At 35.8% G+C, this 14,015-nt stretch overlaps 1 protein-coding gene across 7 annotated transcripts in view; it reads left to right on the top strand.

Annotated features, from left to right (window-relative positions):
- Positions 1-14,015, top strand: part of SGCE (sarcoglycan epsilon) — a 102,048-nt gene that overhangs the window by 45,344 nt on the left and 42,689 nt on the right. For all 7 annotated transcript variants that reach the window (XM_049784641.1, XM_049784633.1, XM_049784629.1 and 4 more), the window contains one exon: positions 6,672-6,744. In XM_049784641.1, the coding sequence (XP_049640598.1) occupies positions 6,672-6,744 (73 nt within the window). The remainder of the gene's footprint in view (positions 1-6,671; positions 6,745-14,015) is intronic.

Here is a 14,015-nt window from a genome sequence, read left to right as displayed (position 1 = left end):
CTGGAAACAAATGATAATGAAGACACAAACTGCCAGAATCTATGGGACTTAGCAAAAGCGGTTCTGAGAGGAAAATTTATGGCCACACCTGTTTGATGCTCAGGGGTTACTCCTGCCTAAGCGCTCAGAAAATGCTCCTGGCTTGGGGGACCATATGGGACGCCAGGGGGATCGAACCATGGTCTTTCCTTGGCTAGCGCTTGCAAGGCAGACACCTTACCACTAGCACCAACTCACTGCCCCTAAAATTTATTCTTATTTAGTTTTTCTATTTATATATATATTTTCTTTAACTTCATCTGCTTTGATTCTGCATGGTACAGAAACCTACCAGAAAATGTCTTGCCTGGGAGAAAAGCTCAGTTCATAACCAAGGCACAGAGATTGTGTAACCTGTCATTCTTACCCCCTAATGCACCAGTAATGTAATATGGCACTACTCCCTTTTGCAAAGTCATCCTTAAAAATGGGAAATTTTATGTATAGAAACAAGCTCTTATCAACTAGGATAAGAACCCATACATTTTATAATAGGTGGGCCTATTTTATTACAGGTGGGCCACCTCCCACCCTGAACATGTGTTATGTGGACCCAACTTATACTCCATGTGATCAAACAGTGACCTTTCAATTCTGCATCCTAGATCCTAGACATAGAACCAACATAGTACCTTGTAATAGCACAAGGAAACAAACTCCCCCTGGGAAATTTCCCAATACTGTTCTGGCACCAACTTGTGCCAGTTTTGATATGACATTCTGATAATGTGGAAAAGGCAATGACTTTATCTAAGAGCAGATTGTCCTATCTCATCACCTAATGGTAAGATGAAATCAGAAGACATGTTGTTCAGTGATCTGTGCAAAAACCAAGATCGCTAACTACAGAAGACAGATTTTGGCAACCATGACTGGGTAGAACTTAGCCTGGGACCATTAAGAAAGACCCTAGTCTAGACTTTAGACTAGGATTTATACAACAACCAAGGTCTTTAATTCAAGAGGTATGACTTTGGAACTTATGGAACCATAATGACAGACTCTATCCTAGGCTTTGTCCAGGTGCTGTGCAAAGACCAAGACCACTAATTACTGAAGATTGATTACAACAACAATGATGAAACTGAACTTCTAGAACTGTAAAGAAAGACTCTATCCTAGGCTTCATCCTATGACCTTTGTAAACACTAAGATATGTAGTTAAAGAACAAAGCAAAAGATGCACAAAACTTGCCATACCAGCCTTCCCTTCCTATTTTCTTTCTCTCTTTTTTCTTTGTTCTCGTGGTTGTTTTTTATTGTTGTTTTTGTTTTTGTTGTTGCCCTTTACTTTTTTTTTTTTTTTTTTTTTGGTTTTTGGGCCACTCCCGGCTATGCTCAGAGGTTACTCCTGGCTATCTGCTCAGAAATAGCTCCTGGCAGGCACGGGGGACCATGTGGGACGCTGGTATTTGAACCAACCGCCTTAGGTCCTGGATCGGCTGCTTGCAAGGCAATCACCGCTGAGCTGTCTCCCCAACCCCGCCTTTACTTTTTTTATAGTTGTTAGCTTTGGGGGTTTTTTTTTGGATCTTTGCTTTGTTTATTTTTTTGTTTTTTTTTTCTTTTATGTATGTTGTTTTTATTGTTGTATTTTTCTTCTTTTTTCCTTTCTTCATTTAAATTGATATTTATAACATCCAGATGAACTCCTCTCGGTTTTTTTTATTTTTTTCTTTAATTTTTTTTTCCCCAACAGAACCACATAACTTGAATCATCTTATTCTGCCTCATAAATTGGGAGGTGGGGGGAAATAGATAGTACCAGGACCAAACAGTCATATGAACATTGAGTGGAAATAAAAAATGACCAGACTTAAACACCAAATCCAAAGTCAATGACAACGGAATCAATACAAATCTACAACAAGCTATACAAGAGGGGACCAGTTACACTAGCAGCCTGGGGTGGGGCAAAGGAAGGAGATATGGGATGCAAGCTGGAAACATGGGGTGGAGGAGGACAACACTGGTAGTCGGAATGCCCCTGATTTATTGTCAATATGCATCTTAAATTTACTGTGAAAGATTTTTAATTCACTTTGGGCACAATAAAAATTATTAAGTAAAGTAAAATTCCTGGCTTGTTGGACCATATTGGATGCCAGGGTTTGAACTGAGGTCTATTCTGGGTCAGCTGGATGCAAGGCAAATACCCTACCACTGTGCTTCCACTCCTGCCCCCAGAGTAGCTAGTCTTAACTTGAGAGAGCCATGGGGCTCAGATAAGAAAGAAGCAGTGATGTTAAGCCAGTATTTTCAGTTAAGTATATTCTTACATCTTACTATTAAAATAAGTTTATTGTGTCAAATAATACATCCAAAAGATAATGGTGAGAACTTTATCTTTTCTGAGTCAGAAATGTATTTATATTGAGTATTCTGTTAGTAAATTGCTAAAAGATCTGCCTACTTTAAACTAATGTTTAATCATATAAGTCTACTGGTTAATATATTCAGTAGTTATCTTTTTATTAAGTAGTATTAAGTGGTTAATCTTTTGAAAGAGAGCAGCTACTGTTCTAGAAATAAGCATCAAGAAAGTATATGTGAACAGGAAGGCATGCTTCTTTTATTTTACATCATCATGATAGGCAGAATTTGACTGGAAATATTATAGTACTTGAATATCGCATTAAAAGTGGTAGATTATATCCTATTACAATTTAAAATTAATCTTTATGTATGAATTTGGATAAAAAGTCCTCCCTTCATTTTTCTTTAAATCTGTTATTTAAAAAAACATTCTTAAAGCCTCTGAAATTTATAAGTGAAATTTTTCATAATTATGATAATGGTATCCATGAAAATAGTATTACTAATTTGAAACTAGTCTTTATTTCTGAATTTTAACTTTGAAGTATTACAACAATGTCTAGAGAATTGATACTTTGTCATTAAAAACATGTTTAAGTCTTTTTAAATTTTATTTTATTGAAACTATTGTGATCTACAAAGTCCATCATAGTTGAATTTCAGATATACAGTGAGTCAGTACCATTCCCATCACCAGTGTGGACCTCCCTCCACCAATGAACCCAGAGTAAATCCTACACCACCACTCTTTGCTCCCTGGCCTGCCAGTGTAACAAGTTCATTAAAATTTAGATATTTAAAGTTTAGGACTCTTGATTCTATTGTCATTGTCTGTGCCTTGATATTTGTGTGTGTCCTTATTTTTCCCCAACAATGCATCTAAGACGAATTGGCCCCTGGTCCCCAGTCTTTCTTTTTTATCTTTATTCTTAGTTTTAGAGAAAAATGCAGAAATACGTGGTAAAACAAAGTAATCCATGTCCCAAAGTTCCATGAAAAAGGCTGGAGCCTCTACCTAAAAGATATGGAATATGGGACCAGAGAGGTGGTGCTAGAGGTAAGATGTCTGCCTTACAAGCACTAGCCAAGGAAGGACTACGGTTCAATCCCCCAGTGTCCCATATGATCCCCCAGCCAGGGTCAATTTCTGAGCGCTTAGCCAAGAGTAACCCCTGAGCATCAAATGGGTGTGGCCCCCCCAAAAAAGATATAGAATAAAAAATAAAAAATAGAATAAAAAAAGGGTGTGTGATAGGTTTTTTAATTTTATTTATTTATTTATTTTGCATAGTTGCAGCAAAAGTTGAGGAAAATAGAAAGTAAAACCCTTTGGCCTAAGAATAGGGAAAACTTAAACATGAAGCATCCTGCCATAGGCCTACTAGAATCTCTAGGCATACTAATTTGTCTGCCACCAAAGTCTTTCTTTGTGGTCCTAGTAAAAGGTCTTCTCAACCACTGTTGTTGCAGTGAAGTTTCTGTAGTTAGAGATACTGGGTTTTGCACAGATCCTATGTTTTTTTTGTTTGTTTGTTTTTTGTTTTTTTGGGCCACACCCAGCATTGCTCAGGGGTTACTCCTGGCTGTCTGCTCAGAAATAGCTCCTGGCAGGCACGGGGGACCATATGGGACACCAGGATCCAAACCAACCACCTTTGGTCCTGGATCGGCTGCTTGCAAGGCAAACACCGCTTGCTATCTCTCCGGGCCCAGATCCTATGTTTAATTCATCTCTGAGTAGATCATTTAGAATAGACTTTGTTTACACAAATAATGTAATGTGAGTTCTTTTTGGTCTGAGAATGCTTTTATTCCTCCCTCTCATATGAATGAGTTTTGCTGAGTAGTGGATTCTAGGTTGGAAGTTTCTTTCATTAAGTCATTTAGATATGTCATTCCATTGTCTTCTTTCTTGCATTGTTTCCAATGGGAGATCTTGTTTGATTCTATGTTTCTTCCTTTGTACTTTAGGGTTTTTTTTCCCTCTCATTGCTTTAATGAGTTCATTTTTCTCTTTGTTTTTTTGCCGTTTGGATTACTATATGTCTTGGTGTTTGTTTATTAGGGTCTATTTTATTTAGGACTCTTTTTACCTCCTGGATTTACATTAGAGCCTTTTTACAGAGGGTGGGAAAGTTTTCTGCTATTATTTCGCTCACCACTTGTTCTTCCCCTCTCCCTATTTCCTCACCTTCTAATATTTCTACAATCTGTAGGATATTTCTTTTGTCTTTGTTCACTAAATACCTAACATTCTCTTCCAATGCTTTACCTTTTATTTACTTATTGGCTTCTTTGTCATTTTTGGCTTGTAATTTTTCTTCAAGTTCTTCTATGAGATTCTCCAACTGTGTAATCCTGCTATTATGGCTTGCTAAGATGTTTTTTATTTCCTTTTATTTCATTTGTATGGATTCTCTCATCTTTTGTAAAAGTTCTTCTTTGAGCTGGTTGATTTGTTCATCTGTGAATTTCTTGAACTCGTTGGCTAGTGATTCATTGATTTCTATTGCCATAGCTTTCATTTCCACTTTTAGGTCCTCGTCTAATGGGCCTGTGCATTTTGGTGGACTTGGAAACTTGCTAGGATTTCTCTCCATATCTCCAGTTGTTAGTGTCTTCCTTAGTTTATCCATATTTCTTTGCATTTGGTGGTTTGTCTTGGAGTGTACTGCCTTCAGATTTCAGCCCTCCTTTGTCACCTGTGACATAAGGCTGGGGTCCTTCTTGGGGTATGGCTGTGGTTGCTGAGGTTTGGCCTCGCTCTCAAGTCTCCTCCTTCACTCTTCTGACAGAAGGTTTAGGTCCCCTTCGCCTTGCCCTAATGCAGCAATATTTCTCTCTCCCTTTACCTGTTAGAAGGTGTGGCAGAGGTCCAGGCCTGGGTCAGATTTTTCCCCTCCCTCTCCACCTGTCAGACGGCATGGTTCACCTCTGTGGACACCTGTCCCAGCCCCAGTAATGGCAGAGCACCGCCAGTTGGGCCTCTGTCAATTTTCCCCTCCCCTCTATCTGTCAGACAGTGTGGTTCACCTCCCTGCGCACCTGTCCCTGCCTCAGTAATGGCGGAGCTCCGCTGGTTGGGCCTGTGTCAACTTCTCCCTCCCCCTTTACCTGTCAGATGGTGTGATCATCTGTCCCAGCCCTAGTAATGGTGGAGTGCCACTGGATGGGCCTGTGCCAATTTCCCCCTCCCCCTGTACCTGTCAGACAGCATGGTTCACCTTCATGCATGTCTATTCCAGCCCCAGTAATCCAGAATATATAACTTTTAAATGTTGTTAAAGGTTATATTAAATGTAATTGAAATATATATATACTATATCCAGATGTATGTATATATATAAACATATATATTTTTTGGATTTCCAAATATTTCCAAAATATATCCCAAAATTCTGATTTTTAGTTTTCTATCAAATACTTTATATGAATAGATTATATTTAATTTATGCAATAAAATCTATGATTTTTGTTTTTAAAATCACAAGAATTCTTTTTATTTAAGTCTCTTTTATCCTACCCTTTTGTCTCAGTGTCAACTAGAACTACTATTACTTACAGAAGACTAGTGCTGTGCTACTAGGACTCTTACACAATCACTGGGGGTATTTTTTTTGAGGTACTGCAAACATGTTTGAATAATATTGTTGTAGTTATTTATTCCTTGATATTTGATTTCATATCTTGACTTTATGTTTGCAGTAGTTGCAGTAGTTGTTTATGAGTGACTTTGATATAAGGTCTATAAATGCTTATTAATATTTGACTTTGCAAACCAGTTGTTTTGTTTTTGAGCATGTGCCATAAGCTTTATACAAATACTATGATCCTTGCTGCTTTACTCCTATTTATAAATAAATGATATGATTTTCAAAAAGTTACTCATGACATTTTTGACTAGTTGGTGTGCAGTTTAGTACTAAATGCAAAGAACATAGAGATATGTTTGCTTTAAAGTATGTTATCCAGTACATCCTTAAATTATATTTACTTAAAATAACAATCATTTTTATTACTTAAACAATATTAGAACAGCATGGGTAAGTAATTCAGAATGTTATTCTATTTACTAATGATGCATCTGCATGTTACTACCATTTAATTTTTTTTATAAATGGATCTTTCTGATTTTATCTTTTCTATTTTAGCATGTTATATATGACTAATTATGTTCTCATTGATAACCCTCTGAATTCTTATTTGTAATCATATATGTACAAATAATGAAAATGGAAAGAATTATTTGGTTTTTCATTTGAATTTTGTTTTCAAATAATAGTTTAATTTATAATATGATTTCCTTTTTCTAATAGATTACTGCCTATAATAGGCGTACCTTTGAGACTGCAAGACACAATTTGATAATTAATATAATGTCAGCAGAAGGTAGGTATGAAAAATGTGACTGATTACTTTCTGATCATTTTGTTATTTATGAAAAATATACCATTATATTTTATGATGAAAGTATATTGAAGCATTTAAACACCACATGATAAATATAACCAATGAGTTAGAATAATGTGAAAGTAAAATTATTTGTAAAACTAGCATGATCTGTTACAATGTTAAAAAGTTGAGAAATCAAATGAGATTACTGGAATGAGTTTTTCCTGAACTTAGTTTCTTCACCTGTAAATTGGAACTAAGAATATAACTTATTGGGGGTGTTGGGACCACATTCGGTGGTGCTCATGGGATACTCTTGGCTCTGTGCTTAGAGATCACTCTTGGCAGGCTTGGGAAACATATGGAATGACATATTGAAGCTGGGTCAGTCCCAGGTTGGCTGCATGCAAGGCAAACGCCCTATAACTGTGCTATTGCTTTGATCTCCAAGAATATAATTTTTTAGATCCAAAAAAATAGTATAGTGGATAGGGTGCATGCTGTGCATGTGTCTGATTGGATTCAGTCCCAGGCACCCTAATGGTCCTTTGTGCATTTCCAGGAGAGATTTCTAAGCACAGAGCCAAGGATAAGTCCTAAGCTCCACTGTGTATGGCCTACTACCCACCAAAAGAATATAATTTTTGCTTGCTTTTTGAAGGCCATATTCTTCCTTGAATATGATTCTCTTTCATTTTGTTTTTACCACTCTGGAGAAACCCATGTTTTCTCTTGTATGTATCTTTTTCTCTCCCCTCATGTCTTCCAAGTAAATTTTGTTCAGTTAAAATTCTCTTGGTTCACTGAAAAAAATTTTCTCCCATAAATCTGGGGTAAAAGTTCCATAATTAAGACTAATATATAGGTGACTAGGGTTGGACACAGTGCATGATTTAGTTATTATTAATTTTGATATTTTGTTTTAAAATTCATTGTAGCAAGAAGTTAAAAATTGTGAGGGAAGTGATAGAGTTCCTAGTAGACAGAAATAACTGATAATTTGGGTCATATTTTTTTCTAAACAATGAGTCATTCATCAGTAATTGTTGGAATTTATAAGAAAGTTAGCGTTATATACACTGATACTTTAAGTGATTCCAAAGGACTCAGACAAATAATACAGAAAATCCAAGAGTTATACTCAAATATTTAACTCCACTCTGGTTTTGACTGGGGGAAAATGTATACTATAATGAATATTTTAGTTCAAATTTGTATGTGAGATCATCTGGTATTTGTTCTCTCTCTGGCTTATTTTACTTAGCATGACACTCTCTAGTTCCTTTCAAGTTGAAACAAAGGTAAGATTCCACATTTTATTGTAGCTGAGGAATATTCATCTGTGTATACATATATACCTCACTTATAGTTGGGCATTGGAGTGCTTTTTCAACATTTGCTGTTATACAAAACAAAGCAAATGAATAGACAGTGTCCAATGATTTAATGTTTTAAAACTACAATGAAACTGAGGTTTTCAAGAAGTGTGTGGGGCATTAGTGGGGAAAGAGGGAAAAAAAACTAGAAGGGAACTAGGGACAATGGTGAAGGTTTTTGGCATGTTGTAGAAGTGGTTGTATATTAAGAAAAGAATTAATATATTGTAACCATATTATATCAAAATAGCTACAATTCATGAAAGTAAGTTAAAATGTTCATTTTGTGGGTATGCAATGTTTTCCTAGAGTTTTTCTATAAAAACCTATTTTTAGAATCTTAAGGGCTTCTGGTGGTATTCATTTTTGGTTCAGGACTCCAGTTATAATAGCATGTGCCTTTCCTGTATAATTGGAATACTTTTAATGAGCATTAATTATAAAGTTCAATTTATTCTTGGGATTTCATCAATAATAGTTGTGTAGTTACAACCTATTAAGTGCCTCACCATTTTGCTCCCAGGAGTACTCAAATGAAACTCTGTTAAGTTTAGGTGTCCTTATATATGGAAAAGCTGTGGGTTGAAAATTCCACTTTTCAAATAAGGTCTAAATTATATGGATTTATGATACATAAGACATCCTTATAGATGTTGTTGATGTGTGAGGATCTTCTATGTACCTAAAATATTACTGTGAAAGATTTGTAATCCACTTTGGTCAAAATAAAAAATATTATTACAAAATAATGGGTATTTATGGGAAACTACTAGAATAATAGTAGTTTTCATGTTGGGTGTAGGGACTATATACTTAAATCAGAACTTCTAGAGGATTTCCTCTGTGTGTGTGAGAGACTGAGAGAAATAGACAGGGAATATAGATTTTTGGAATCCTGCAGTATTTTAGGCAGAGATGTTTTATTGTATTTTATGTAAGTGAACAATTGTATAAAGTTATGTAAACATTGAATTAAAAGGAAGAGATTGTCATTGCAGCTCTAGATGCAATGCAGATAGGCACTAGAATGTACATCTTTCAATATGCCCTACATTCATAATATGTCTTTTAGATAAGATTAGGAAAAGAAATAACAAGAGTAGAATACCATGATGGCTATACTCAGTTTGATTCCCTAACCAACTCTCTCCTGCTCTGGGAGAGCTAATGGAAATTAATCATGTAGAATCACACAGCATGGAGCTCAAAGAGAGTACATAAAATGATTCTCTAAATTAGGTTCAATGCCTCAGAGGCTTGCCACCAGTCTGTTGGCTTACTGTTTCTTTGGCTTCTGTAATGTCCAAATTTAGCAGGCACGGGGGTTTCCCCAAAGTTAGAAAGCGGTTGTGACTCATTTTGGGAAACCTGGCAAAGTAGTTGGCCTGTTAGACAGCAAACAGCTGCAGGCCCAAAGACTCTAAAAGGTATGCTTGCAGCAGGTCTCAAAAAGTGTTGTAATAGGGTCTCAAAGATTAGGGGAAAAGCAAACCATAGTTTTTCCAAAAGCAGCATTGACAATAAGAAAAATGTCTGACAAGCTCTTTTAGAAAAGTGATTGTAGGGGCTGGAGAGATAGCATGGAGGTAAAGCATTTGCCTTTCATGCAGAAGGTCATTGATTCAAATCCTAGTATCCCACATGGTACCCTGTGCCTGCCAGGAGCGATTTCTGAGTGTGGAGCCAGTAGTAACCCCTGAGCACTGCCAGGTATGACTCAAAAACCAAAAAAAAAAAAAAAAAAAAAAAAAGATTGTAAAAACATTGAATACAGTTAATAGATGACAAATTTCTGACATCCCAAAAATCTATATTTGTTATTATTTATAAATATTATTCATTGTAAAGAAACTTTTCTTTACTATATACTTCTGCATAACTATTTCTAAGTTATGGGTAAATATGGCATGATTGAACTAAATAAAATAGGAACATTTGTAAAATTAAACTAAATTGAAGCAAATAAATATGTTTTAGAAGAATGCTTATAGGGTATACGTCAAATAGATATGACAGAACAATAAGCATAATTAATAACTGTGGATAGTAAGTAAAAAAAACTTCTGTGGGATCAGGGAAATAATTAAAGTGACTAAAATCATGCATTGCTTATGGGTATCCCATGGTACCATGTGACTCTCTTAGTTCTGTATAGAATGGTCCCTAGCTCTACTTTCACACAAAAGAGCCTTCTGTGTCTAGGGTCCTAAAATATTCAGTAGATACTACTCTTCAAAATAATCACTGATTAAAACTCTAAAGCCAGAGTATCATCCCTGACTTTATCTCTAGTATCAAATGTCTTTTAATATGAAAGACTTCATAATCAATGAAGTCTTTAAGATGTCAACTATTTGTAATGTAATTTTTATTCATTATTTAGTTATTGAGTAAGAGTATGATCTATAGACACTTACGTTTTAATGAAAAAATCAGAGACTATCACTGATGATAAACCCTATTGGAACCTTAAAATCTGTGTATAGTCCAGAAACATTTACTTTTTCTTTTAAATGAAGAATTTGTGTAATAGGCTTTATGTATTACTATACTATTTCTAAATTTGCAATATCTTATATAAGTATTTTTGCTAGGTCATTTATTTGAGCACCTTATACACAGTCTTCTTTAGGTTATATAACAATAATATGAGGTGAATTTAAATCATGGTAAATTTTGGAACTTCTCTGAAGGTCAGTATATTCATATTTCTATACTTGCATGGAAAAAGGTTAGTAGAATAATGAATGCATATTTACTATTGAGTTGTGAGGTTGAAAGATAATTCACCTTAGTCTTTAGCCTGCTTCGGTAAGTTTTTTTAAACTGTCTATATTACTAAATAAAATTGATGTTATATATAAATATCTTATATTTGAATCTGTTAGAAAGTACTTTAGGAAGCCATGTGAATTCAGGACCTCACACGTGCTAATCATGTGCTTTACAATTTGAACTACCTCCCAATTCCCCCCAAATATTACTTATCTTAATAGAACAATCATACTGGCCATAATACTTTGAAATTGAAATTTCATTTAATAAAACATTTAATAAAACAAAGTAAACTGTATTTTTCTCACATTGAGTTGCTGCAGGCGTTCTGCGTCTCAACAATTCTAGTGGGTCATAATCCTTCACGAGAAGAAAGCAGGAGCACGAGTGGCTGAATGGAATAACATTGCAGAAATGTTACCGCACACGAAGTATGGTGACTCACATCTGACGAGTGTGCCACAAGTTTAATTTTTGATCAGGGGAATTTATAGGGGTAAAATTAGCCATAGGTGAAAAATAATTGCTGCAGAAGCCAGCATCTCTAAGCAGAACCTTCATAAGGTCTGGGAACCTTTCATAGAGAGAGAGCAGGAGCACGAGTGGACGAAGAAGGAATAATATTGTAAAAAATGAATTACCACACACTATGTATGGGGACTCACATCTAAGAGACAGAAGACAAATTTTATTTTTCAGCTGATGACATTTTAAAGCACAGGGTCTGGTATACAGGGTGTCGTCAGGGAAAACAAAGAGTAGGAGATCTTCTGGAAAAACAGTACGTTGGGGACCAGGCCTAGAATCTACATATCAAATGACTATCCTGTAGGTGAGAAAGAGCCCTGCTAGAGTTGGAGGTGGAAATATTTTTGGGTAAACGGAAAACAGGTTTTACAAGAAACCAGGAGGAGAGAGACAGAAATATTTATGATGTTTATATAGTTGCCAAAAAATAGATTTTTGGGGGGACAGAAATAATTGTTTACTATCATAGAGCTAGACTCAGTAAAACAAGCTGCTGGTGCCATGTTATACTAGAAATACGAGTCACAAATAAACTAGCCAGCGGGGAACTTTTGGCGGGCTTTGGTACAGACATATCTTTGTCTGTAAGATCGCTAAGGCTGAATTTCTGTAGTGGCAAAAGAGACAAGATTCAAATAAAAGGAAAAGAGAAAAATGTAATCACAGCCGTGTCAGAATTCTAGCCAATAATCCATGCAAAGGGTCAAATGATTGACTTCACTGAACAGGCCTTTTGGCAGATAATTCTTGAGAGGAAGGCACTGCACCAGGAAGGCAAAAGCCACGTCTGGTGCTTGCTTTCTCTATGTGGGGGGTAACAAGTAATTATAATCATAAAGCAAAGTACAATAGTAACAATACCTAAGCTATGGGTGTGTCTGTAAAAATACTAGGTTACAAAGGAGAAGGTTACAACTCAAGGCAATTTTTTGCAAACTTACTTTAAATGCAAAATTAGGACTAGGAGGGAGTAGAAAATACTAGGAACTTGATCTTTACTGGGCTGGACTCTGTTGTTTTAGGGATTAAGTAAAGGGAGGAGCCAAATACCCAAAAATGAGTTTCCCTATTTCTAAAGGAGTCAATAGTCAGTAACCAGGATCTGCATTCTGGTTACACCTTTGATTACCAGAAAATGCAGCTGCATATTTGAAAAAGAGAGAAAAAGTATTATCTTTGCTTTTAGGTCTGGCTATTATCCAGAAAAGGGGTTCTCAAATAATTTTGGTGCTGGAATTTCTGAGCCAGATTATTTGATAGAGGCCATAATTTTGCCTGATAGTCAAATACTGACGTAAAATGTAATGCCAAGCATCGCTGGAAATTCTTCAACCATCTACGCAGGGAAAAAAGGCATCCACATTGGGCCTTTTGAGGAACCCCATGGGGGTTACTTTAGTTCTCCCCACCAAGAAAATCTGAGGATACATCTGGTGGGCTGAGACCCCCTAAAAGTTTATGTATGCTGTGGCATGAGTGTCTGTGTGTTTTTTTTTTTTTTTGGTAGATGGCAGTACTAAGAGCTACACAGCTGAGTTCAGAGTTTACTCCTGGCTCTGTGTTTAGGAAGCATCCCTAGCAGAGCTCTGTGGGCCATATGTAGTGCCAGTGATTGAACCAGGATCAGTCATGTGCAAAGCAAATGCCCCACCCACTATATTGTTTCTGGATCCTTTCATTCATTGCCATACATTCGTCCAGAGGAATTTTTTTGTTTTCTTACATACTGTATTGGTTGGTTTGGGGGATCACTTTCAGAGGTTTTTTTTAGGGCCTAGTTCCAGATCTTTGCTTGGTGGTTGCTCCTGATGGTTGTCAGGGGACCATGAGACCAGGGACATAATTGGGACCAGCTGCAGGCAAGGTAAATACCTTTACCTCTTTACTACCTCTCTGGCCCCAGAAGAATATCTTGATGAGACAAAGGGGAGGGGGAAAGTTAATCCTTAGCAATGTGAAAATGAAGTTTCATGACATATTTATAATTTTAGAATAGCTATGGGGTGATCCAAAGAATATAATTGTTTCGATTTTAGAATCATTTAAAATATAATTATTTACTTCAGGAAAAAGTAATGTTTAGCATGCTCTAATAAAATTAATTTAAAAAAGCAGTCTTAGGGCATATTGAGTTTACAAATGACTCAGATAAACTGCAGTGCCATTTTTGTCTGGAAAAGATAGCTCAACATTGTTCAAGGAGCAATTGTATGATGTAGGGTGGTCATTATGAATTTGTGATTATATGATTGAGAAAAAGTTTAGTCTTGGAACACTGCAAATAGAAAATATTTATAGTTAAGGGAATACTCTTAACCTGGTACATTATTAGGTGAAAAGGCCAGCAGGCCACTACCAAGTTTGAAAAACGTTCACTCTTTTGGATAAATCATGTAACCTGTTCCACTGCCGCATGAATCTGATTATATTGTAATTCAATTCTGTATCAGGTTATGTTATATATTTAAATATATTCTGTTAAATATATATTTAGATAAATTTTGTTATAAAAAAGCCATTACAGTCCGTGTTAACATCCTTCCCAAGACTCATAGTATGTAAGAAATAAATTGTGAATTATTCTTGTTT

The sequence above is a fragment of the Suncus etruscus genome, chromosome 1, assembly GCF_024139225.1.
Source record: "Suncus etruscus isolate mSunEtr1 chromosome 1, mSunEtr1.pri.cur, whole genome shotgun sequence".
Taxonomy (NCBI): Eukaryota; Metazoa; Chordata; class Mammalia; order Eulipotyphla; family Soricidae; genus Suncus; species Suncus etruscus.
This window is presented reverse-complemented; position numbering and strand designations above follow the sequence as displayed.